This window comes from Pleurodeles waltl, chromosome 3_2 (genome assembly GCF_031143425.1).
Source record: "Pleurodeles waltl isolate 20211129_DDA chromosome 3_2, aPleWal1.hap1.20221129, whole genome shotgun sequence".
NCBI lineage: Eukaryota > Metazoa > Chordata > Amphibia > Caudata > Salamandridae > Pleurodeles > Pleurodeles waltl.
This window is the reverse complement of record NC_090441.1, coordinates 102906234-102933070: the sequence shown is the minus strand read 5'-3', so window position 1 is coordinate 102933070 and position 26837 is coordinate 102906234. Positions and strand designations below refer to the sequence as shown.

Below are 26837 nucleotides of genomic sequence, written 5' to 3'. Positions count from 1 at the left end.
GTATCTCTTCTTCTTCGTTCTCGAGGCTAAGAGATACAAATTCGTCAGTCCAATCGTCATGAACTACATATGCCCATTCAGGACCGGAATACCTTCTGTTCGGTATCCTTTTCCTTTTCAATTTTGCTTCTCTTTTCAATTCTGCCTCACTGGTACTTTCCTCTTTGGCCAAGTCTTTTCCTTCACTTGATGATGGTACCACAACAGTCACTTCCTTTCTTTCTCTTTCACTTTTGGCCTTTCTCCGTCGTTCAAACTTTCCTTAGTCCTTTCTTTTATGGGTGATACACTTAGTCTTCTCTTTGCACCGTGTCCATTTGATGGACCTGCAATCTTTTCTGTGGAAGCTTGAACTGTTTCGTTCTGTTCTGCCTTGTCCCCTCCTTCTGGGGAATCAATCACGTTCTCCCTTTCTTTTTCTCTATCATCTGTTTCTGGGAAAGCCCTCCTCTGATCAGGCTCTCCTGCTTTTTCACCTTTTTCGAGCCCTTCGTCACCGTTACTTTCTTCAGGCTCTTTATCACTTTCAGCTGCTTCAGGTTCCTTGTCACCTTCAGCTGCTTCAGGCTCTTTGCTACCCTCAGCTGCTTCAGGCTCTTTGTCACCTTCAGCTGCTTCGTCGCTGTCTGAACTTTCTCCTTGGTCTCCCCCAAGCGAGTTGGTCTCTTCGTCCTCAGAGAATATCTCTCTCTCTTCCGTTTCTGCCTGTTCGCTTTCAGTTCGGCTTTGCTCTGTCTCAGCACTCAGCACTGTTTTGTCAGGCACTGGTAATTTCAGCGCTTCAACTTCCTCATCTGTGGGACACAACACTTTCTTTGTGTGACTGGCGTGAATCCAGTTGGGAACCCCCGCACACTTCACAGCGGTAGTTGTCATCAGGATCACTTGGAAAGGGCCTTTCCAACGGGGTTCCAGACACGACTTCCTCACGTGCTTCTTTACCATGACCCAGTCACCTGCTTTCAGTGCGTGTCCTGGACCTTGGATCGGTGGCAAGGTGGTGGCTTCCACCTGGTGAGAGAAAGAGCGAACCACGTCAGCCAGACCCTTGCAGTAGTCTAACACCATATCATCTGTAATATTCAAAAGCGCGTTTGCGGGAACTGCAGGAAGTCTCATAGCCCTGCCCATGAGAATTTCGTGCGGAGACAATCCAGTCTTTCTATCAGGGGTGTTTCTCATTGACATTAGCACCAAGGGCAATGCGTCAGGCCATTTCAAATTTGTCGATGCACATATTTTCGCCATTCTTGATTTCAGTGTACCATTCATCTGCTCCACCAGTCCTGATGCTTCAGGGCGATAGCTACAATGTAGCTTTTGCTCAATGTTCAGCGCTTCGCAAAGTAACTTTATCACCTCGTTATTGAAGTGACTTCCCCTATCTGATTCTAAAGAGATCGGGAATCCGAAACGTGGTATTAACTCCCTCAACAATAGCTTTGCAACTGTAAGGCTGTCATTTCTACGTGTGGGGTATGCCTCAATCCAGTGACTAAAAATGCACAACAATCACCAACACATACTTTAGACCTCCATGCACAGGCATCTCAATGAAGTCCATCTGCATTCGACTAAACGGGCCACTGGCTCTGCCAATGTGGCTCGCGTTCACAACTGTTCCCTTTCCTGGGTTCATCTGCTGGCAAGTGACACATCGATGACAAACTGCTTCTGCAGCTTGGCGAAACCTGGGGTTAAACCAATCAGTTTTGAACAATCTTATCATGGCATCTCTCCCTAGGTGAGCTTGCCCATGATAGAACCGCGCAAGCTGTGATAAGAGACAATTTGGCAAAACAAATTTTCCCTCATTTGAAACCCATAACTCATCTGGTCTCTTTATACATTGTGATTTAATCCAGGAATCTCTTTCATCCTCCCCGACGTTATTCAGTAATGCTTTTAATTCATCTATTGTATCTACGACCTTCAAGGCAAATGCTTCAGCTGGTTCGAGTTCTGGTTCACTAATCGAATTCCATTCATCTCTGAGTAATATACAATTCAAGGCACAAAATCTTGCGACTTGATCCGCATATGCATTTCCCAGGGAAACATAGTCTTGTCCTTTCGTATGGGCACTACACTTTACCACTGCAACTTCGGCTGGCATTTGAATGGCGTGTAACAATTCCCTTATTCTCTCCCCGTTTTTCACTGGGGATCCTGACGAAGTCAGGAAACCTCTCTGTGACCATAGTTGTCCAAAGTCGTGCACAATCCCAAACCCGTACTGACTATCAGTGTAAATGGTGACTTTCATCAATGCAGACAGTTGACATGCTCTTGTAAGGGCTACAAGTTCTGCTACTTGTGCAGAATAGACTCCTTGAAGCCACCCCGCTTCCAAGACACCTGTTACAGTACATACAGCATATCCTGCTTTCAAAATTCCCATCCCATCTCTTAGACATGAACCATCAACAAAAACAATTTGGTCATTTTCATCAAGCTTAGTGTCCTTAATATCAGGTCGAGGTTTTGTGCAAAATTCAGTCACCTGAAGGCAGTCATGCTCGACGTCTTCAGCGTTCTCAATTTCAGCATTTTCTCCAGGAAGCAAGGTTGCTGGATTCAACGTAGTGCACCTTTTCAGCTGCACATTCGGTGAGCCCAGAATTATAGTTTCATACCTTGTGAGTCTTGCTCCAGTCATGTGTTAAGTTCGGGAGCGGGTCAAAAGTATCTCAACTGAGTGAGGGACCATGACTGTTACTGGGTGTCCCATCACTATTCCTTCACTCTGGGTGAGGCTGATACCAACTGCTGCTACGGCGCGCAAACACCCTGGGAGTGCTGCTGCGACCGGATCCAAAGTAGCTGAAAAATACGCTACTGGTCTGTTTATGCCACCATGGGCTTGAGTCAAGACAGACAAAGAACATGCATCACGTTCATGACAAAACAATGTGAAAGGCTTTGTGTAGTCAGGCATACCTAAAGCTGGAGCCCTACACATGCATTCCTTTAATTCAATAAAAGCATCCATCTCATCTCCTTTCAGCTCAATTTGATCCAAGGCATCCTTCTGGGTCAGTTTCAGTAAAGGCTTTGCTAGGGTTGAGAAGTTGGGAATCCACTGACGACAGTAGCTCACCATTCCCAAAAACTTCCTCACCTCCCTCCTTGTCTTTGGTGGACTCATCTGAAGTACACTCGTTATTCTTTCCTTCATAATTCTCCTTGACCCTTTCTCTATCTGGTGACCCAAGTATTTCACTTTCTTCTGACAGAACTGCAATTTGGAAGGAGACACCTTATGTCCATTCCTTCCCAAATGATTCAACAGAGCAATGGTATCGGCTGTGCAGCCACTTTCTGTCTTTGATGCAATCAGTAAGTCATCGATGTACTGTACTAGAGTTGACTCGAATGGCAACTCTAATGCTTCCAAGTCTTTCTTTAGAATCTGATTGAATATTGACGGTGACTCAGAAAACCCTTGAGGGATTCAACACCAACTGTACACTCTGTCTAAGAATTTGAAACAAAAGAGAAATTGGCTGTCCTCATGAAGAGGCACCGAAAAGAATGCTTGTGACAAGTCAATGACTGAGAACCACTCGGCATCGCAAGGGACTTGAAACATTATCACAGCTGGATTCGGTACTACAGGGCAACACTTGACTATGATGTCATTTATTTTCCTCAAATCCTGTACAATTCGGACCTTTCCACTCGGCTTTATTAGTCCCATGATTGGTGAATTACATGGACTGCTCAACACTTCTTTCAGTACTCCCTGCTTTACAAATTCGTCAATAAGTTGAGCAACTTTCATGAGGGTGTCTTGTGCCATGTGGTATTGTGGGGTCTGGGGAAAGATTGCATTGGGCTTTACAGTCACTTTCACTGGTTCCACTCCTTTCATCAATCCCACCTCTTTCCCTGTCATATCCCACACTTCCTTTCCGACTGTTTCCCGTAATTCAGCTGGGATATCTTCTTCAGTTATCATCGGGAAGAGACAAATCAGAGGATAATCTTCATCGACAGTTTCCATCTCATCCCCCTCTACACTGTCCTCTTCTTCCTCATCACTGCTCGTCTGTATTTTTATTCCCTCGTTCGAATACATAATCGAACAACCCAATTTACACAATAGGTTTCTCCCTAACAGTGCTATCGGGCTTGAGTCACATACCACAAATTGGTGTAACCCTTGATAGTTACCAATGCTGACTGGAACCGGATCTGTAATTGGGTTTGTCAGGTGCCTGTTTGCTACTCCCACCACTTGAACTGTCCTCCCCGAGAGTGGCAAATTTGGTACTTCAATGCTCTTAACAGTTGAACGTGTTGCTCCTGTGTCAACCAGGAATGAGACACGATGACCCATTACTCTTCCCTCCACGTACGGACCCTTTTGATCAACTTCCAAGGATGCTGCAAGCACACAATCTCCTTCCTCTCCTGAACTATCACTCTCCCATACATTGTTTATTCCACTCTCACTGTGTAATGGGAACTGTTGTACGGTGCCATTTGTACTCATTACCTGACCCGAGACCTGTGGAGGAACCATCACTTGCTGCTGACTCATTGGTGCCAAAGGTATTTGCATTTGCTGATTAGGTACCATGGGAAACTGCTGTTGCATTGGCTGCATCTGCGTCACCTGCATACGAGGCATCTGCATCTGCTGCGGCTGCATGGGCTGTAACCCCTGCAGCTGATTTACGGTCTGAAAATTTGGATTTGGACCTCTCATTTTCGGTCCCCTCATTGTCTGAAATGCATTGACATCATTGTTTTGCTGACCAACACCTGCACCTCCACCTTCCTGCACCACCATCGGGCACTCGCGTTTCCAATGACCGACTATTCCGCACACGTGACATGGCATCACCTTCTTCATTGCCTGCACACCATTCACAACAGTGTTCAAATCCGGACCATTATTCACAAAACCTCCTCTGCCTCTCGCCTGTGGCTGAAACGCCATGTTTCCCTGTAACTGTGGCTGCGGTTGTGGTACCTGCTGTTGGAACCCTTGCAACCCTTGTAGACCTTGCAAACCTGTCTGAGCTGCTTTAAGCTGCATCATCATCACCTTCTCTTTCAACCTTTTCTGCTTCACTTCAATTTCATCGCTACAGTATTTCGCATAATTCAATACTTCATCAATAGGTTTCGACTGCCAACAAATCAAATGCGACTTTATCATCTGACTTATCTCTGGTCTCAGCCCTTCCACAAATCTGAACACAAAATGAAGCATGTCCTTCGCCTCTATTGTTTCCGTGCCACTGTAGTTCTTGAACGCCTTCAACAACCTCTCATAGTAACTATGAATCGACTCTTTAGCTTCTTGGGCAGTTCGATCGATCTTCTGCCAATCCACATTCTTCGCGGCAACCTTCGTCTTCAAATGCTCAATCACCTTATAGTACAAGCTCATCACCATAGGTGATGGTGCACCCGTATCCCTGTCTCTCTCCGGTTCACTTGTCGGCCAACCTACAGCTCTTTTGCAATCCTCCCACAAATCTGCCGGAACCACAATCTCAAAGAGAGTGTTCAGGTCTTCCCAGAGACATTTTGCAAGCTTCACAAACCTATCAGTCTGTTGATACCATTCAATCGGCTTCTCTCTCAGTTTGGGAAAATCGTCCGTAAAAGACTGAATGTCGCTTCTATGCCATGGTACATGTATTAATTGTCCCCCTGCTGTCTCCCTCATTGGTAACATGGTTACTGCCTCGCTACTCTGTGGTCTTTTCTCATTGTGCTCTGTAGCACTGTCCCTTCTCTTTTCCTTTCTCTTTACCCAGCTGCTTTCCCACTTGTCTAAACACCTCCACACTTGTGCACTCTGCAGCAATTCTCTAAGGTGCGCCTTCATGCCTGCTGACCTCATGTGTTCAAAATCTGTGGTCCCAAAATCCAACCTGTAGCTTCTGCTCAAGTGTTTCGTCTTGTCTATATCAACCCCGTTTTTGTCAGCTATTTCTTGCAAGCTTTTATGTACCTTGTTCACTTCTTTCGTAATCCTGGGACATAGATACCTCAGCTCTTCTTCCGAGTATGACTCTAACCTATTCACACCCATAGTCCCTTCCACCAATTCTTGCGCTTCCATGTTTAACCTGACCCTATTCAGATAATCTTCTCCCTTCCCACTGGCTGAACTTTGTGTGGAATTCAGACTGTTGAACCACTGTGACAGCTGTTGTGCATTCAACCCCATCAGTGTAGCATTCACATCGACTGCCATTGATGGTTGCGGCAACTTTTCAGTGTTCGATGTTAGAGGTATTATCAGTGGGGGACTCGACCTCACCAGTGTTGACTGAGCACATATGGGACTAAACTCCATCAAGGACCCAGATCCGGTTGGCTGAGCCGCTATCGGAGTTATTCCTGGAGTGTTTTCTATGCACCTCCTTTCTGTCCCACTCTGCAGCATAGATCCCTGACCGCTCATTCCTAAGTTAGGCTGACTATACAAAGGTACCGGTGGACCTACAGTAATGGGTAGCGATATCGCGTCTGGGTTCTGTCCATTTCCCATGTTCTGAGACATGTTCATTCCCACACTATGGGTCATCATTGCCGGCATGCCCATCTGACTCCCCGTCATCTGAGCATGTGCTGTTCCCCCCTGCATCTGCTTTTGAGGCATCAAAAACTGGGTTGATTCAGCTTGTACCATGGTTGGGTTGTGACCAATCTGTCCTCCCATTGCGGCTGGATCTAGAATCATTCCCGTACCATTGTCGCTGCTGTAATACCTTGGGACCTGCGGCTGATAATTTTCTGCAGGTTTCAACATGGGCACATCTGGATATATTCTCCTAACCTGCGGTATCTGTGGGGTGAACAGTAAACTCGGGTCCTTAGATCCTGATGATGCTCCTGAACTCTGGGTTTCACTGTTCTGTACCGGTGCCGGAGGGGCAGAACTGGTACTTGGACCTTGTCCACTCTCCGCATAAGGTGGTGGACGGTCGTTGAGCAATTGCATTATTAACTCCTCATCCTCTAACTCCTCTTCTCTTCTCAACTTTTCCTCGTCCTCTCTATCCTTGGAACACCTCCTGTTTGTCTTACAGGTAGCTTTCTTACCTATCTCCTCTTCTTCCTTAGTAATTGCGGGAAACAATTTTATCCCCTGCAATACATCTGACCTCCACACCTTCTGTGCATTATCCCACCTAGCGTCCGCTAGTGTCTTTTCTACCTTCCTTATCCTAGTCTCGAACTTATTTTGCTGCTGCTGTCTAGCCATTAGTTCCCAAATTGCTAGAGCCTCAAACTGTGCTGGCCTTGGAGGCACCTTCATGTCGTACATCGCGAATCTCAAATTCTCTAGAATCCTTATATTGAATGTCCCATGGATCGGGAACGCTACGCTCCCATGTTTCTCTGTCAGTTTGTGCCATTGCTTTAGCCAAAGACACGGAGCTACCCCCTTCTCTTCCATTACAATGTAAGCTGGGGTACCTTCGGGCGGCGTCTCCTCTCCTACGCTCGCTTTAATGTAAGACTCCCCCTTCATCGCACTCCTAAATGCTTTAAAAAATTTCATTTTCTCGTCTTTTATTTCACAAAGTTTGTAATCAATAGGTGACTTTAATTCCCGGAATACTCTTCGCTTGCCTTTCCCCTTCCAATCGAGCCACACGGACTGCGTCCAATCCGTGCGCGACCCTTCTCTGCGACCAACCTATCCCAGCGCGGCTCCTAGTGACGTCACACTCACACACACTGCGGCTGACAAAGCCTCGCGGCTAGTCCTCCTTCACTCAGCTCCTCTCGTAACAACTTCTGGCATGTATCGCGAGCTACCAAAAATATAAAACAGATCTGTCGGTTTACTACAGGAGGGGTAACACAATCGCTTCAGGACCTTAGGGATTTTTCACTAGCCTCGGCAGTTATTCCATCTTTCTCGGTCCCCACGTTCGCAAGCAAATCTGACCCGCAGACCTACTCTCAACTTGTCAATGATCTATTCTAGTGCACTTAGAATTTTGTCAAAGCCCGAAGTCGAAGTTTCTTTCACTCCCTTAACACACGTACCCGACTCGTTGACCACGCCCGATCAACCTACTAAACCGACCAGACCACAACATAAAACAACATACTCCGGAGTCTCTTGACCTCGCAGGGCCCGCCTCAACAACAACAACCACGTGGACCTTTTTATGCACGAAGCGCCACACGCACATGAAGTTCGACGACTTCCCTACTCTCGCACTCGGAGTCGCACCTCCGCTATTTTCTATGAAGTTCGACGACTTCCCTACTTCTACACTCGGAGTCGCACCTCCGCTATCCTCTAAAAAGAGAAAAAAAATCCTCGCAACCTTCTCACACAATCTGCGGCAATAAGCTGTGCAAGCGCAAAACCCTAACTTCACTCATACCGTCACTAGTACCACCAACGCCGATTCCACACCTCCATTCTTTCCATTCGCAAGCTCCGAGATCCCGGGAAAGTCGCGGTGGACCTAGCCCATCATCATTTTCTCAATCAGTTTTACCCAAGAAAAATCTAATTCAGCTTCTCGAATGGGGTCTCAAAAGGCGTAACCGTTAATTCAACACCATGTACTTCAAGAGTACGGGGTCCCAAAAGACGAAACCGTCCTCTGCTACCATCTACTGATAGAGCGTTCCGTAGTAATAATTTACCTGTATTTTGGACGCTCTTTAGGCCGATGAATCTTTTGGCTAAGTGGGACTCTCCTTACTCTTAATCAGTCAATTTCATTAAATCAATAATCAATAACGAACATAAGCAATACCCTGATCAACATAACACTTGACAATTAACCCAGAATACATTTCGACGAACCCTGACCTTTCAGTCAGGAATAACCACACCAGTTTATTCAAAGTTAGTGAATTTATTTCCCTATATTAACAAAGCTAGCACAATATAGATGTGTCTCAACACCAAATGATAAGCATAAATGAACATTAATAGCTGTCCATAACGGCGAAACAAGTGCAATCTATGCAGCATTTGAATAACAAGGCATTCGATAATAGCAATGCAAAACACTAAGGGGGTGATTCTGATTCTGGCGGGCGGCGGAGGCCGCCCGCCAGAATTCCGCCCCCATTATACCGCTCCGCGGTCAGAAGACCGCGGAGGGTATTATGAGTTTTTCCCTGGGCTGGCGGGCGGTCTCCAAAAGACCGCCCGCCAGCCCAGGGAAAAACTCCCTTCCCACGAGGATGCCGGCTCGTAATCGAGCCGGCGGAGTGGGAAGGTGCGACGGGTGCAGTGGCACCCATCGCGTATTTCAGTGTCTGCAAGGCAGACACTGAAATACTTTGCGGGGCCCTCTTACGGGGGCCCCTGCCGTGCCCATGCCATTGGCATGGGCACGGCAGGGGCCCCCAGGGGCCCCGCGACCCCCCCTACCGCCATCCTGTTCATGGCGGCTTTCCCGCCATGAACAGGATGGCGGTAGGGGGGGTCAGAATCCTCATGGCGGCGGAGCGCGCTCCGCCGCCATGAAGGATTCCCCCGAGCAGCGGTAAGTCGGCGGGAGCCCGCCGACTTGCCGCTTCTGACCGCAGCTGAACCGCCGCGGTCAGAATGCTCGTGGGAGCACCGCCAGCCTGTTGGCGGTGCTCCCGTGGTCGGTGGCCGCCAGGGTCAGAATGACCCCCTAAGACTATAATCTGTAATGAACTAATTGCATACATTTAGTCAGCATAACAAGATCTCAAATTGCATTGTGCGACAAAAGGAATCCTCATCTAACCTCAAATTAGCATCAGCATGTGGGACTTCATGCAAAAACAATTTAGCAACATAAATTTAGAAAAACTCCTAACTAGGGCTCTTATCAAAAATTAGCAGTTGGTTACCTAAAAGAAACACAATGCAATTGTACAATTTCCTTTCATATTTACCAATTACAATCAGCATTCAAGGAAGTCTTCGTCTCACAGGTACCGTTTCTCGATCAGCATGGGACGGGGCAAAGGGGCAGGGTGGACGGGGCAATTGCCTCACGGCGGCAAGGTAAAACTACTACTTCATGCAAAGGGACAAATCAAAGTTAAAGTCTCTAGGGTAAGAATCATTCAAGTCTCTTTCTCTCGATTAGAGAAAGTATCAAAGTCTCTCAAAATGGCGTCGCAGCAAGGTGGGCCATAATAGCTGCAATGTCCTGCAAAATGGCGGGTATCGGCTGGTGATGGCTGTAATGGCTACCTTCTTCTCGTGCACCTGGTTTAAATAGACAACAGTTCAAATCCAGTAGGGTCTTCCATTGGAGGGTTCATAGGTTAGCTTCAAATTGTCCAATCAAAAACAACAGTTCTCAAGCTTTTACTTAAGCATACATTATCCTTGGAGACGGGTACGCAAGTTGCAACATTTTATCCCAATTAACTCACTTTCACAGCTTCCATTGTCCGCACCTGCAGATTGACCTTGGAGTAAAGAGAAAATATGCCAGGCTGGCACGAAACCTTAATTAAGCATGTGAACGATCTCAGTGGAAAAGTACAGCTTCAAGCAAAAATACACGTTTAATAGCACATTGGAAAAATACGAGCATCTAAACCGTGAGATCAGGCAACTAGGCCGAAGCCTGCACTAAAGTAATGCTAAGCTAAAATGTTTCAAACAAGCAAATCATAGCACACGTTTACGATTATGTCGGATTAGTGCAATTCTAATACATCACGTTATATAAAGCACGCTTATAAATGTTGGCAAACTACTCTGAGGGCACATTTTGTCCCCGTACAATCTTTATCAGTTCGGTTAAAGTCACACATGATTATTTTCACACTACGTTTAAGTGCTAATAAATGTAAAACCTTCATTTCAGCTTCATCACCAGCGTCTCTAGGTTTTTCCCCTGAACTGTGGATCTTTTAAATCGTATCAAGTCTTAAAAGGCTCCAAGGGCGAGCCCTGCCGATGACACTATAGAGCTAGTGTTAAACGATATTTGCACATTCCGTTTTAAATAGCTGCACTTGTTTGAAGGAAAGTGCGGCTAAATAAAATAAGAATATAAACATAGGTTTCAACACAAACCTAATGTGCTAGTACAAATAAAAGCCGATTCACTCTTTAAAACTAGAGAAAGTGCCCCTGCTCTTCTCACCAGCACAGCCAGGGCTGACGAGATGCCCGATGTCCTTGATGTGCTATGTCCTGCAGCGATGACACATCTGGTAACAGGGGGTGTGTGAACTGCTGTTTGCCTCTCTGAAGTGTTTCCCACATGCCACAGAGAGGTGGACTGCATGCGTAACAAGAGATGAAGGGCTTGATCTGGCAGCTACCGCGCTTAACGCAACCAGATGCCGCTGTTGATGGGAACCATCACAAGCCTAGGTTGGAGATGAAACAAAATGTCCCCCAGGAGTGCAGAATGTGTCCCGCCGTTGAGTAAGAACTGACCTTTCTCACCTCGAGCATAGGAGGGAGCTGCTCGGAGATCATGTCCAGGGATCTTCGGAGGCGGAACTTTTCTCTCACCGACTTGTATCTTTGTGGATTAGCTGGTGGGAATCCGCTCTGCAATGCATCCGCCATGTCAGCCAAGCCCTGCAGGAACTGAGCAGAGCTGAAACAGAACAAACACAGCCAAAAGGTGTTACACTGCAATTCTTAGCACAAGCATGAATGTTATTCCCAGGCACATACAATAATACACAAGAACACGAGACACAAAAAAAATGGCAGGTAACGGAAATGACTTCCTCACCCTGTGACACCTGATGACAAGAGCTAACCTCTTGTCCCACCATCAGCACCTCGACAGCCTTTTACTTGCTGATGCAAAGTTATGAGAAGGGCGCCCTTCTCTGTTATTGCCTCTCCAACCGCGAAGGGCAGTTAGCAAAGGCAATTACAGAGGTACCATAGAGCAAGCCAGGGGTAGCGGCTGCTAGCTCTTGCTATCCCAAACTAACATCTACGCACAGAAAACGCAGCAGCAGCTGGAAGAGTTGCCAGCTCCCATCAAGGCCATTTATTTCTTGAAGGCACAAAACCTCCCTGGCACAAATAATATCGGGACACTTTGGTGACAAGGGAGCTATTTTGTGCCCATTAGTTCAGCATTTTCTTAAATGTAGCATTTGTAAGCTTGTATTAAAACCCTGAGCTAAAGCATAGCAAGCAAAACAGGTTTTCATGGCTGACACATAACTAGCACACACTCTGATTTTGCATTATCACTGAATGCTAAATAGACACTGCCTTTTGTCATTGGTCACATCATTTGGAATTTTTACAACTTTAACAAAGATTTTCAGTCAAAGAAGTAATTCAATTAATGCACTTAACTGGCACAGTCATGTATTCTAATTCAAATATATTGTTCTTAATAATGTCATAATAAAATTGTTTTTTATTATTTTAATTAAAATATTTGATACAATTTCATATTTTTTTTAACACAAAGCAACCTGTGAATCTTTAAATCCTATGATGTTCCATGGCTAGTGCTCCTGTGTTTTCTTGATTCTCAGAGGGTTGCTTGATCTATCCGCTGGGTTATTTAACTAACAAATGCATTTCAAAATCCAATCTTTTTTATTTTTTTTATTTAAAACTCTGTTTTTATTAAATTTTGTTCAAAAGAACAACAGATGAAGAAGAAAACAGTGCAGTGCATATCAGTGCGAGACATCATAGTATGTACACCACCCCATAGTCAAAGAAGAGGCCTGAAATATATAACAAACTGAGCAAAGCCAAGTAATACAACACCCCCAACCTCCCTTGCCAAGAATTCGCTGAGTAACCAATTCCTCATAATACCATAGACACAACAACAAAAACATACCACAGTTGGTTGTCACATCTTCCGAACCACACAACCCAAGCATCAACCCTCATCTTCAGTGCTGTGATCAAAACTGGACTCATCCGATCCCAAGAAGCGTTCCAGTAATGTCCCCCAAGCCATTATATCTCTTAGGGCACCTTCCTCCCTACGTGTCATTCTCATATTCTGCTCTTCAGCAGCTCCCCACTCCAGTACATCTCGGTCCAGAAAGGAATAGTAGGACACCAAACACTCATCCAGCCTATAGCCACTCTACATCTAGCCAATACCATTGCAAGCTGGGCAAGTCTGTGTGGGATACGCTCGCCTTTTGATCTACGCATCACACCTAAAAGACAAGTCAGTGGTGTTGCCTCGAGCCCCAATCCCGTGACACTATATGTTATCCGGACCACCTCCCGCCAGAAATGTTGGATCTCCCTACAGAACCAAGCCATGTGGAGAAGGGTCGCAACTATCTCCCCACATCTAGGACACCCAACCACCTTTGTGGGGTCAATCTTAGTAAGACGGGCAGGCGTGAGATACACACGGTGAACAAAGTTAAAATGTGAGAGCTTAAATCTGTTGTTACAGGAGACCGTGCGCACCAACGATAGAGCCATATCCCATTCCGCATCTCCAAAGGGTCCTCCAAGTTCTCGATCCCATGCCCTGTGCGCCACACACTCCAACCCTGGCTGATCCCCCCAGAGAGCTTTATAAAACCGGGTAATCAAGTGAGATTCCTCCCCCCAGTTTATCAATCTTTCTAATCCCCAACAATCGACTCCCTACCACAACAGTGGAAGTGAACACTCCCCATCCCGTCAACAGAAGTCAATGTGCCCAGGAATCTTATCAGTTACAGGCAAGGAAAAGAACATTCCCCCTCCTCATCTTATTAATCAGCTCCATGCAATGTCCCTCGATATCCATGTACCTCACAGTGCCCGAGACCCCAGACCGCCCAGAGCACGCCCCTCAGACACAAGCCCAAACCACCCAGGGCTCAAATGTAGACAACACTAACAAGGAGCAAACAGTATCAAGTATCAACAGAAACCGATTCCATTTGTGCGTCCGATGGCTCAGTACTCTCATCCGTTATCTCAGGAACCACAACAGCCATGGTACCGTCCTGTTGAATTTCAACTTTGCCATTGGAACTGGCAGCTCCCTGAGATCGGAGTCTGGCTCTCCCCATGCTTCCTCCAGTCCGTATCATCCACACCAGAAGCACGAGCAGCCCCCCTCAGCACGGAGTGTCCCGTACCTGCCTTGTCCCATATCTCCAACCATCTCCAGACCTCCTCAGGATGTTCAAAGCATTGCGACTTGCCCCCAGAAAGCACATTCAGCAGCGCCGGGTATAGCAACATATATCTGATATTCATGGCACGCAGTTTAGCCTTCACCTCCAGAAATCCTTTCCTGGAGGTCTGGACTTTGTTTGTGTAGTCCAGGTAGATAGAGATCTTGCTATTTTCGAAGAAAGCCCTGTCAGTCTTTCGGGCAGCCCGCAGGATACTGTCCCTATCTTTATAATTCAAGAGGCATGCAATAATGGCCCTCGGAGGCGCCCCAGGCCTAGGAGGGGCAACCAAAGCCCTGTGCGCTCGTTCCACCACAACCACTCTAGATAGACCCTCAAGCTTCAGCACATCCGTGATCCATCGTTCCACAAAGCCCTCCGCCGAGGAACCCTCCGCCTGCTCCGGAAACCCCAGGAGGTGCACGTTGTTCCTACGGGATCTGCCCTCCGAGTCCTCCAGCCTAGCCTCCAACATCCCGACCGTGGAAGTGACTTGTGCCATCTGCTTGCGTAGAGTGGTTACCTCCACCTGTAAGTCCATAATAGACCCTTTCGCCACCTTGACCTTATCAGAAACCTTACAAAGGTCTCTACGAAGAAGGTTCACCTCCACAGCCACAGCCTCGATCTTCCCCTCAAGTACCACATGGAAGCCCTGTATTGCAGCCAGTAGCTCAGCACGCGAGAAGGCTCCTCTGCCGGGGCGGGCGTTTCCCAAACCACCTCAGGGCCCCCCATACGAGTCTGGCACTGCAACATCTGGGCGGGCATAGTATATTGCTCCATAGTATTCCCTTGCGAGGTAGTGGACTGCCGATGCCTCCCCATCTCACCGATCAGGTAATAACAGTAAATGCAGCTCCACAGCACCTTATTTCGAGGATGGCAATAGTATACAGTCCAGGGCCACACTCCCAAACAGGGCAGCACAGGCGTCAGATCCCCAAGGGCCCAGAGCGAATAACCATATAGCCACAGCACACAGGGCATCCCAGGTCCGGAGGCTCCGAGGGCCCAGCAGAGGCCCTTCACAAGCAGGGCAGTCACCCTACACTCCAAAGGGTTCCACAGACAGGGCCGAAAATGCGCCCCTCCAGGCAGCTCACCAGGGCCGCAGTTCAATCCACCACAGAGTGTCCAGGCCATGCTCTAAAGCTGCCAGGCAAGCACCCCCTCAGAGCCTCCAAACTGCGCCCATCGAGCGCTGATCCGGGCCCCAGCAGGATCAAGACCCCGAGCAGCAGGATCCTCCCCGGCTCCACAGGAGGCCCACGCACGGCAGGACGCCACACGTGAGAAGCGGAAAAATGGCGCCTGCCCAAAAGGACAGATACAAATGCAGGCCGTCCTATCAACATCTGGGGGGCCCCGCGGAACAGCCATCTCCCCCAGGAATGAGGCAAAAAGTCCACCAAGGGTGGGGCGCGGTGTAGGCCTTCCCGCGCCCAGCCGTGATCCTCGCGGCCCAGTACGGGCCCACCACAACTGCAGAATCCAGGGGCGGGAGGGCCCCAAAATGCCACCGAAGGAGCCGCTACCCCCAAAGCACCAAACCGTGCCACTGGGGGGCTCCAAATCCCCTGAGCATCACAGGATCACTTGCAGGATCGGCCGGAACAACGAAGCTCACTCAGAGCACCTCCAGTCAGCCATCTTGCCAGGCCCGCCTCCTTCAAAATCCAATCTTACCTTTTTAGTATGGGCTAACAAAAAATTGTACTAATATACAGTCTTGGATGGCAGAAGAGTTCCTTAAACTCACCCCCCAAAAATTCTTGCTTCTCGCTCTTTTCTTAAATACAAAATGATTTTCAATACAGTGCTGCTGTAGCAATTGAAAATTGCTGATTTCTGACCACCACTTTCACCCACACCAAAAAGAAATGATGTCACTAAAGCAGACACTTTCCACTTATTGGCTCTCAATATTATCAAACTATTCCTGCCTCCTTTCAACTGAAAACTGCAGCTCATGCCCTGATTCTGTCACGTGTACACCAGTCTGCACTCGCCCTCACACTGCTTCTCTCCATTCACCCCTTAAGAGGTTTTGCCAGACAACCCCTAGCCTCATCAGTCTGCATTACCTTCAAATAGCATCCAGAATGAAGTTCAAAGTGGGGTGTTCAACTATTAAAGCACCCCCTGGGTGGGAGGCTTCTACGGGTCGGAGAACGGGTGTGGAGTCCAGTCCGAGCGGGTTGAGGATAGGAAGGTGCTGCATATCTCTGGGTAGCCTGGGTGGATGTTGTGTGTCAGACACAGTAGGATTCTGCCCTTTATCTTTGAGGGAGACAGTTCGAACGACGTCCTTGGCACATTTTAGCTTGAACTGGTGGCAACGGGAACCTGTCAACACTGGACAGAGGGACACTTTGTTTTTGGTGATGTTTGTGTGACTGTTTACTGCACTTTACAGCATGGTGAGTGATCAGGTCTCTCACAGGAGGGCAGTAGCCCATCATCTAGTAACAGCAAGGAGTTTGAACTCAAGGAAAGTCTCAAAAGATTGAAGAAAGTGAGCAGGTCAGAGTGTTCAAATGGTAGGAAGCAAGTTCCCTGCAAAGCTATGTTGATAAAGGGATGGTCCCAAGGTCCCTTCACATGACTCTTGCAATAGCAAGATGCTTGAGGAGTGGGCTGACAACTCTGCAGCCAGCTCTAGTCTAAATGAATGCTTGAAATTCTTATGAAGTATGCATGGTCTAATAGAGAGACTTTACTATTGGGAATTAAATCCATTAGGGATGGACTGAGTCTCCAACTGGAAACGGACATTCTTGACAAGTTCATGGCAGCTATGAAGATCTGCATGGACAAACATGAGGAAGACATCAAAGCAAGAAAGCAGAGGAAGTAACAAAGGCATTATGGCGACTAGGAAAGTGGCAGAATCCTGACATTTAATTGCAGGTATGACAATGTCATCAACTCTATTACAACTGCTCCTACAGTAACAATGATTCAATATGAAATCTCCTGCTCAGAGCCAGGAATGGCAATGGGCAATGACACTGATATGTCAGGAACCAGTGAGAGCAAGACAAGGGGCAGTGAATGCAGTTTAAGACTGGCAGCTTTTTTCAGACGAGTACAGCTCCACCAAAGGGGCTGACAGACTACACAAGGAACAACTGTACTGAAGAGCAGAGGCCGGGGAACAAGTATGAAAACCAGAAGAAGAGGCAAGGGTTGAGGACGAGCAGGCAGAGGCAACAGAGACTCTGCCAGAGAGAGTACAGGAGGAGGAGGAAGGGGGCGTGTGGGAACCGGTGCAGGGAGACCCCAACCAGACAGCCTAAAGGACATGGAGACGGTAAATAGAACCATTGTCAGTCTTACTGACAGGCCTCTTACCGACATTGAGAAGACCACCCTCTGCTATGGCTTGTGTTTCTGCCTCTCAGGACAGTTTAACTAGGCAAAGACATGGGTGGACCTGTTCGAATCTGTGAGGAAACTAACATTTTTAAAAATTGCATTACATGAAGGGTGAAAATAAGAGATTGGGTGAAAATGAGATGCGTGAGATGGTTTCATGTGATTTGAACATAGGAAATATTGACCTGTTACTTACTATGCATGGGCTGGAAATGTGGAAATAAGGATGATGTTCCTTTAGATCTGCCCACATTGTTGGACAACCTAGGCATAACATATGATCAATCAAAAAAAAAAAAAATTGTAGAGCGCGCTACTCACCTGTGAGGGTCTCAAGGCGCGGGGGGGAGGGGAAATCCAGGGGGGGAGGCAGTCACTGATCGAACAACCATGTCTTGAGGTTCTTTCTGAAGACCAGGAGGTCTTTGGTTTTGCAAAGGTCGGTGGGGAGGGAGTTCCAGGTTTTGGGGGCGAGGTAGGAGAAAGACCTGCCTCCTGTGGTGGTGCATTGGATGCGGGGGACTGTGGCTAGGGCGAGATCAGCTGATTGGAGGTTGCGTGTGGAAGTTAACTCTTTCGTTGAGGTAGGTTGGGCCGGTGTTGTGGAGGGATTTGTGTGCGTGGATGAGGATATTGAATGTGATTCTCTTGTCTATGGGGAGCCAGTGAAGGGATTTGAGGTGTGGTGAGATCTGTTCGTGGCGGGAGAGGCCAAGGACGAGGCGTGCAGCTGTGTTCTGGATTCTCTGGAGTTTGCGTTTGAGTTTGAGTGTGGTGCCGGCGTAGAGGGCGTTACCGTAGTCCAGTCTGCTGCTGATGATTGCGTGGGTGACTGTCTTTCTGGTTTCTGGGGGAATCCATTTGAAGGATTTATTTTAGAGTGCGGAGTGTGTGGAAGCAGGAGGAGGTTAGAGCATTGATTTGCTGTGTCATGGAGAGGGAGTGGTCAAGGATGATGCCGAGGTTGCGTGTGTGGTTTGCGGGGGTGGGTGCGGGGCCTAGGGCGGTGGGCCACCAGAAGTCGTCCCATGTGGTTTTGTTGGGGCCGAAGATGATGATCTCGGTTTTGTTTGAGTTGAGCTTGAGGTGGTTAGTGGTCATCCAGTTGGCGGTGTTGAGGAGAGCGGCGTGTAGGTTGGTTTTGGCGGTGGTGGGGTTGCGGGTGAGGGAGAGGATGAGTTGGGTGTCATCTGCATAGGAGAGGATAGTGATTTCGGGTGCTCGGAGGATGTTGGCTAGGGGGATCATGTAGCTGTTGAAGAGTGTGGGACTGAGGGAGGACCCTTGGGGGACTTCGCAGGTGATCTTGGTAGTGTTGGAGTGGAAGGGTGGAAGGCGGACTCTCTGGGTACGGTCGGTGAGGAAGGCGGTGAGCCAGTCTAAGGCTTTTTGGCGAATTCCTATGTTGTGGAGGCGTGTGCGGAGTGTGTGGTGGCAGACGGTGTCAAAGGCTGCAGATCTAGGAGGATGAGTGCGACGGTCTCGCCTTTGTCGACTTTGGTCCTGATGTCGTCAGGGCATGCGATGAGGGCCGTTTCCGTGCTGTGTTTTTTGCGAAACCCGGATTCTGAGGGGTCAAGAGTGTTGTTTGCTTCGAGGAAGTGGGATAGGCGGGCGTTGACTAATTTCTCTGCAACCTTGGCGGGGAAAGGGAGGAGGGAGATGGGGCGGTAGTTGGAGAGGATCTCCGGGTCGGCTTTTTTTTTTTTTTTTTACGAGAGCAGTGATTTCCACATGCTTCCAGGGATCTGGGTAGGTGGCGGAGTTGAAAGAGGAGTTGATTATGTTGTAGAGTATGGGGGCGATAGTTGGGCTAGCTTTGTTGTAGATGCGGTTTGGGCAGGGGTCGGAGGGGGAGCCGGAGTGGATGGAGTTCATGGCTTTTTCGGTTTCTTCGTATGTGGTGGGGGTCCATGTGGAGAGTGTGGTGGGGGGGTCATGAGTGGGTGTTGGGTTTAGTTGGGTGAGTGAGGAGGGTGTGTGGTGGGTGTGTGTGGTATGAAGCTGTTGTGGATATCCAAGATTTGGTGGAGGAAGTGGTTGGAAAGAGCGTCACATAGGGACTGTGTGTGTGGGGGGGGTCTATGTGGCTGTCTTTGGGTTTGGCAAGTTCATTGATGATGGTGAAGAATTCTTTGCTGTTTTGAGAGTTGTGGCCAAGGCGTGACTTGTAGTGATCTCTTTTGGCGGTGCGTATGAGTTGGTGATATGTGCGAATGGTGGTTTTGAGGGTGGAGAAGTTGGTTGTGGAAGGTTCTAGTCGCCATATTTTCTCAGCTTGGCTGCATTTGCGCTTGGAGTCTTGGAGTTCAGGGGTGAACCATGGGGCGTTCTTGATGTTGCAGGTGGCGATGTGTTTTCTGAGGGGGGCTAGTGTGTTTGCAAAGTACCAGTGTTTTGAAACCCAGCTCAACTTTTCTCCCCACCATGACACACAACAATATTGACACTTATCACAATTGTATCACTAAAGACCTCACCAAACTTGGACACGAAACGTGGCATTGGGGCAATACACATCACAATCTTTGTTTGTCCAACACCTAGCCATTAAGACTTTATCTAATGATGCTAGTGTGATTAATCGACCCTCAGATAAAGGGGGCGACATAGTGGTCTTGACTAGAGAGATGTACATTAGGGAAGCAATGTGGCAACTGCGTGACATCAGATACAAAAAGGCCAACAATGGGACACATACATCAAAGGTTTGACTGATATCTGGGACAAGCTCACAAACTGGAAGGCTAAGGGTATCCTTGAATGGGAGGAATACTGTTTTTTGCAGAGGGAGAATCCCAAACTGCCAGCATTTTATCTCCTCCCTAAGATACACAAGAACAAATAAAATCCCCCTGCGAGACCCATTGTGTCCTGCAGAGGGAGTGCCCTGGAGAACATATTGAGGTATGCTGACCATTTCCTCATGGCCTTTTTTATGGGTGTGTCCCCCATGTGAGGGTTACTAAAGACTTTTTTGATAAACTTGGAGGCCTAAGTTGGGAAAGTGATACATCCTCAGGACATTTGATGTGGGCTCAGTCTATACGATCACTGAGCATGAGAAGGACATACGTGCCTGTCAACACTTTCTGAGACCAAGGTCTCTGAGATTTTTAGCCCACACAGACATGCTGCTGGAGATGATCAGACACTGCCTCTTGAAAAACATATCCTTGTGAAACAGTACGTCGCACAAACAAATACTTTGTTCTGCGATGGGAACATGTTTCACTCCCAATTTTGCAAATCTCTCCCTTGGGTGGTGGGAAGAAGACCTTTTTGTCAATATTGAAGATTGAACTGGAATGGGTCATACTCTGGCTCAGGTACATTGATGATTTTTTCATCATATAGAAGGCACCAAGGAGTGGTTGCTCTCTTTGTTGACAAACTGAACAACAACTTCCATAATCTGGCCTTTACACATTTGATCAGCAAAACCATGGAGGAATTTCTTGATGTCAGAGTACAGATTATGGACAATGTGATCCAGACTAGCTTTTTTAGAAGGCCTACTGCTGGCAACCGCCTTCTCCATGCCCTCAGCAGACACTCTGATACCCTTAAACTTAAATGAAGTATTTTGTATGGTGAACTGCCAAGAGCTAGATGGAACCACAAGAAAGAAATTGCTCACAAGAGGGAAGAATTGAGTATGATCAGTAGATTCAAGGAAGTAGGTTCCCCCCAATGGGTCCTGAAGGGCTATGACTAAGGTCAGAAATGTCAAAAGGGTTCATACTCTCTTTGACAATAACACTGATAGGAATACTGTCACTCAAGCTGATCTTTGAGTGGTTTTGATGTTCAATAACACTCTTAATGAAATGCACCAGATTTTGGCCAAGAACTGGCGCATACTCAAAAGTGATCCTACAATTGGTGAGCTCATGAGTGATAGACCCAAGATCACAAACAGGAAGGGACACAGTTTGAGGGATATGCTTGTCCACATTGATATTACACTCACACACAAACTCAGAGAACACAACCTACAGGGCTTCTTCTCGTGCGGACACTGCAAATCCTGCAAAAGCAACATTATGAGGAAAGAATTCTCTCTTCCCAATAGCAGTAGAACCCATTATATCACACATTTTCTCACATGCAGTTCTCGATTGGTTGTTTATGTTTTGGAATGCCCCTGTCACTGTAGATACGTGGGGAGTACCAAACACATGGTCAAGAAATATGTTTTTGAACACGATAGCCATTTCAAATTGTCATCCCAATTATTCAGCAGTGAGACATTTCCAGGAGAAACACTACACAGACAGCTCACTTCGTTCCTAGTTTGCTACTGAACAAATACCACATAATCAGGGAGGGGGGCTGCTCAGGAAAAGTGAATACAGAAATATTCTGGACTTAGAGACCAAGATTCCTTGGGGCTTGAACTTATTTGTCACTGCATTTGGTGTAAAAGGACTCCTTGGAAGGTCCCTTAGCAGCAAGGATGACGTCGACCACTTTGGGTGGCAGATCAAACTAACTTAACTACTGCTGCTCAATTTCCATGTAGGGAGGTGTTCACTGAGCAGATTCAAACAAAGGACCCTGCACTGCTGCTGCAATAGATGATCCTCTCAAAGAGGGAGCCTGTTAGGAGGGCAAATGTGCATGCCCAGAAGTTCAGGAAACCATACTATCCTGCCCCAAACCAGAGCAATTAGAATGACTTGGACTGATCTTTTAAAGAACTCGGGGGAGGAGTATGTATGTATAGAGTAATTAGTAAAGCGCATTTCGACCAGAGGTATCAAAACGCTATGAAGGGAATGAGACCAGAATTCTGCAATCGCTCTTCATTAAGATTGAAGGCGGAGTCAGAGGCGGGGAAGTGTACAGGAGCCCTGTGTTCCATTCAAACCAGAATGCATCTCCTAGTGAGTCCTCACACAAGAAACCTTTCATATTGCAAATTCTCAATGGTGGCAAAAAGATATAGCCAGGGTTTTCTGCACTGTTGGAAGAAGCCATGTGCCACCTCAGGATGAGATGCCATTCATGATCCGCCAGATGCCGCCAATTGAGCTTGTTCTTTCTGGCATTCAAGGATCCGGCCAAGTGGTTCACGATCACAGAAATGGCCTGATGCTCCAGCTAGCTCCAAAGGCGCAGGGTCTCCCGGCATAGGACCCAGGGTCCCACCCCACCTTGCTTGTTGCAGTACTACATGGTAATAGTACTGCCTGCGAGAACCTGCACCAGCCTCTACTTGTTGGACCGCAGGGAGGCCTTCAAGACCAGATGAATGGCCTGCAGAACCAACAAACTGATATAGAGCAGGGCTTCCACCAGAGACCAAAGTCCTCTGATTTCTGGGTCCCCCAGTTGACCTCCTGATGGCATCTGTCATCACTGTCACTGTGGTTGGGGAAGGAAGAGCAGCATGTCACTGCACTAATTGCACTTGATCATCCACCACTACACATCATGAGCTGTCCCTTCTGAAATCTGAATGGCATCTATCATATTTCCACAGTACTGGGCCCACAGGGACTGCAAATCCCCTCGTAGAGACTACATGTGCCACCAGGCATAGTCAACAGGAAAATACAGGAGGCTTAGAAGTCAGGAAGCCTCAGCGATGCCCTCGCCAAGATCCAGGACAAAGGCTGAAACATCAGGATGAATGATCTGAATGTTCTGTGGTGGAGAGAAAGCCTTGCATTGCACTGTGTCCAGGGTAGTCCCAATGAACTGCAACCTCTGGGAAGAAGTCAGACGTGACTTTGGCTTGTTTATCATGAACCCCAAAGATGTTCAGAGGTTTGCCGTCATCTGGAGGTGGTATACAACTGACTGTGGAGATACTGCTTTCAACAGCCAATTGCCAAGACAGAAGAAGACTGTTTTTCCCAGCCTCTGACGGTGTGCCACGGCCATCGCCATCACTTTCGTGACCACCTGAGGGGCGCTAGTGAGACAAACGGGGAGCACTGTGAACTGAGAATTGTTCTGGGCGACCTTTAACAGCAGGCAACTCCTGTGTACTGCAGGACAGATATATGAAAATACACATCCTGCAGATCCAAGGACACCATCCACTTTCCTAGGTCAAGAGTAACAACCCTCCTCTCTTTCTATCTTAAAGAGCAACACTCACACTTCCTACAGCAAAATGTAAAGGTACTCCTTTGATAGTCTATTGGATGTGGGGGGATGATGTGGTGGAGCAGACAGAAAGAGTAGGGCATAACTGTACTGAATGTGCTGTACGACCCATCTGTAGGGCATAATGGATCATCATCCTGGGAAGAAAAACTGAATTGCATCCCCTAAATGATGGGTGTTTGCCACTAAGAGGTAACTAAAGTGTCTTAGAAGCAGGTATCCCTGGTGACATCGCCTGTGTAACCTGACCCCATACTCTGGCCTCAAAAGAACTGAGGAGACTGCTGTAGCGGATGGGGTGACTGCCACTATCAGTCGGAGTAGTCCATAAATTTACAAAACTGATGCAGGAACTGCTTAGCAGGGAACAATTGTCCCAGAAAGTGTATTGTAGGTCTACTGTCCTTAAAATGCTTGAGGGCAGAATCAGTTTTTTTTTTGCAAAAAAACATGTAGATCATAAAAAGGCATATCCATGAGCAAAGCTTGCATGTCTCCTGAAAATTCTATGCAACGTATCCACGCATTGTGCTAACAGCCCTCCCCAGACAGCTGGGAGTGTCTTGGCCAGCCCAAGTCATGTACTTGGCTGCATGCTGTCCATTATGAATTGTTTGAACCATAGAGGCCCTAAGGCCTTCTGGGACCAGAGAGGCAAGATCTAGCTTATTATGACCCAAAGGGCATGTGTAGAGTATCCCATAGACTGTGTTGACTGATCTTAGTGCCGAGCTGGCCAAAGAGAAAATTTATCATTTTCCAAATGCCTCAGTGTTCTTGGACTCCCTATCCGGAAGAGTCACATGGAAAGAATTGGAGTTATCCTTAATTGCTGATGCCTGTACCACTAGGGTCTCTGGGCTAGGATGCTTTGTGGGAAAATCAGGGTCGACAGGTGCCAGACTGCGATGTCTGGCTATCTGCATATGCTCTGTTTTGGTCGACAGAGGTCAATTGTAAATTAAGGAGCTCAGCTGTCACTACCACAACTGCAAATGACGCACTCTGCAGTTATCAACTCCATATCAGGGGAGATACCCAGCCCACTGGCCTCTAAAAACTCCATATAGAAACTGTCATCATTATAATGAGGGGGAAGATCACTTTCCTCAACCCCACCATCATCATCTCAGTCTGGTGATGTACCTTGTTCAGAATCACTGACAAAAAGATAATAATCGACTCACGGTCCTGGATTGCCTTACTGTGACTGACATCTGCTGTCTGCAGTTGAGTCACGAATGAAGCCTGTCGTCTTTGGAGGGAAAACTGTTCCCTAATACACTTATTATTATTCTGGAAGTTGTTCAAAAGCCAACATGGTTGGAGCAGGGCCTTGGATCCAGTCTGCTATGTGGTGGTGTTGTGAAATTTAATTAAGGAATATTAGCAAGAGCAATTGTTTATTAACTAAATATGCATTAAAAATGGCTTATACCTGCGCCCAAGCCAACCTTGACCTTGGGAAGCTGGAATAGTCTGAATTTTCACACTTCTATGAGTGTGATGGATAGTGATTGTGTTGGTAGTGTCATTGACAGCACTGGCAGGTGCAATGGGTGGTGCAAGCTGTAGTGGCCTCCTGAGGAGAGCCCTCTTCAGCACATAGAGCAAACCAGTAGTTAGATAGAAGCTAAAGACATCTGTGCTAACTATGTGCAGCATATCAATGGACATCCCTTTAGGAAAAGGGTATCCTGATCAGGAAAGCATTTCAGTGACGAACTGATGGATGACGGGGCTATGCAAATGTTGATAACTTAATGTATTGGCTAATTATCTTCACCTTTCTCCACTGGAGTTGGGTCATAATCTGCCTGTAGCTCAAAGGTGATCTTCGGATTTACGTAAAGTAAGCATGAGATGTTTCTCTCTTCCGCTATAATATACTGTGATTTCCGGATGTCATTGACTCCTTTCCTTGTTAGTCAAGTGAAATGGTCTCAGAGCAATTCCAAGATGTTAGCAGTATGTGTGTGCGTTTTGTGACGCACCAGGGGTTGTTCTGAATGTTTTACTTTGCCAGTCTAAAATGGCCGCCAGCCATTTGTAACAATAAATTAAAAATAAACAGGCACTGTCAACGTCAATAGATCGGCACTCACATTTGTTTTAAAGTAAGACCTATTGGCTTTGACAATGTGTGTTCCCTTATGCAGAATGTAGCATGGCAGCAGCCATCACTTTGAGAGCTCAGTAGTCTTGTCACTTAGCTAGAGACCAGTAGGTCAGGGGTTTGAATTCCAGGATAGCTAACAAAGCCTTTTATCTTTCCGACTTGCCAGCGAATTAGTGAATGTCACTGAGTTGGTAAATATTCAAAATACAGGTTATCAAGGGAATATACAGCAATATTGTTATATTTTTTTGTAATACTGAATTCAAAAAATCTAATTCATGGAGGCCAGATTATATCAAACTAAAGAGATGTACATTTTGCACTAGTGCTGGGCAATTTTTCACAATCTTGAACCGGCATTTGTACTGATTTACAGGGACACATGTTTTTTTCAAATACATCATCAGTGCATATGCCCTTGCAAAATGTCAGTGCACGCACCCAAAACCTCCTGGCACCAGTGGAAAACTGTCTCACATCAGTCCAATTTCCATGATCCAGCCACCTGAGCTCTGTAACCAGCATTTGATATCCTGTAGTTAAGTGGCACTTCTTTGGGAGAAACATTGTAATTTCCACCAATGCTTTAGGAGGCGATTTACTTTTCTAATTTTATGGCAAAACCGGAGGCTCCTATTATGCTTCTCTATCTTGCTTTATTTCAAACAGCAGCAGTCAAGAAAAAACTACATTTCCCATGAGGCTGAAGGAACACACAGCCAATGGGGAAGAAAAACGTAACGGCAAGGCCACCAATAACATGCTTGAACATACTATAAACAGTATACTTGACTGCGACCAGCCCTCTTTCTTGCTGCTCGCAGTCAAGATAAGTGTTTAAAAAAAATTCTATATATTTCTGTGTGCGCGCGCTTTTATTGTTATTAATACTGTTTATTGCGCTCCTTTTCTCGTTCCTACCGCGCGACGCTGCACTTTGTTATTGTTACCTCAGTAACGTTATCTGCTTGTCTATTATTGTTCCCCCCCCCTCGCGCCGGCCTTTCTCAGGAACGCACGAACGTTCCAACGGCCGTTTTTCTTCCATTACGCGGTGCCGCTTTACCTCAGACGACCGCGCTTCATCTCTATTACTGCCGAGCTGCCTCTCACTGCTGCCCACTCTTCTTCCTTGTAC

General features: G+C 47.1%; 1 protein-coding gene across 1 annotated transcript in view; it reads right to left on the bottom strand.

Moving 5' to 3' along the window:
• The window catches only part of LOC138286353 (uncharacterized), a 1286679-nt gene that overhangs the window by 161867 nt on the left and 1097975 nt on the right, over positions 1 to 26837 (bottom strand). The window contains exon 92 of the mRNA XM_069226509.1: positions 11390 to 11555. Within this exon, the coding sequence (XP_069082610.1) occupies positions 11390 to 11555 (166 nt within the window). The remainder of the gene's footprint in view (positions 1 to 11389; positions 11556 to 26837) is intronic.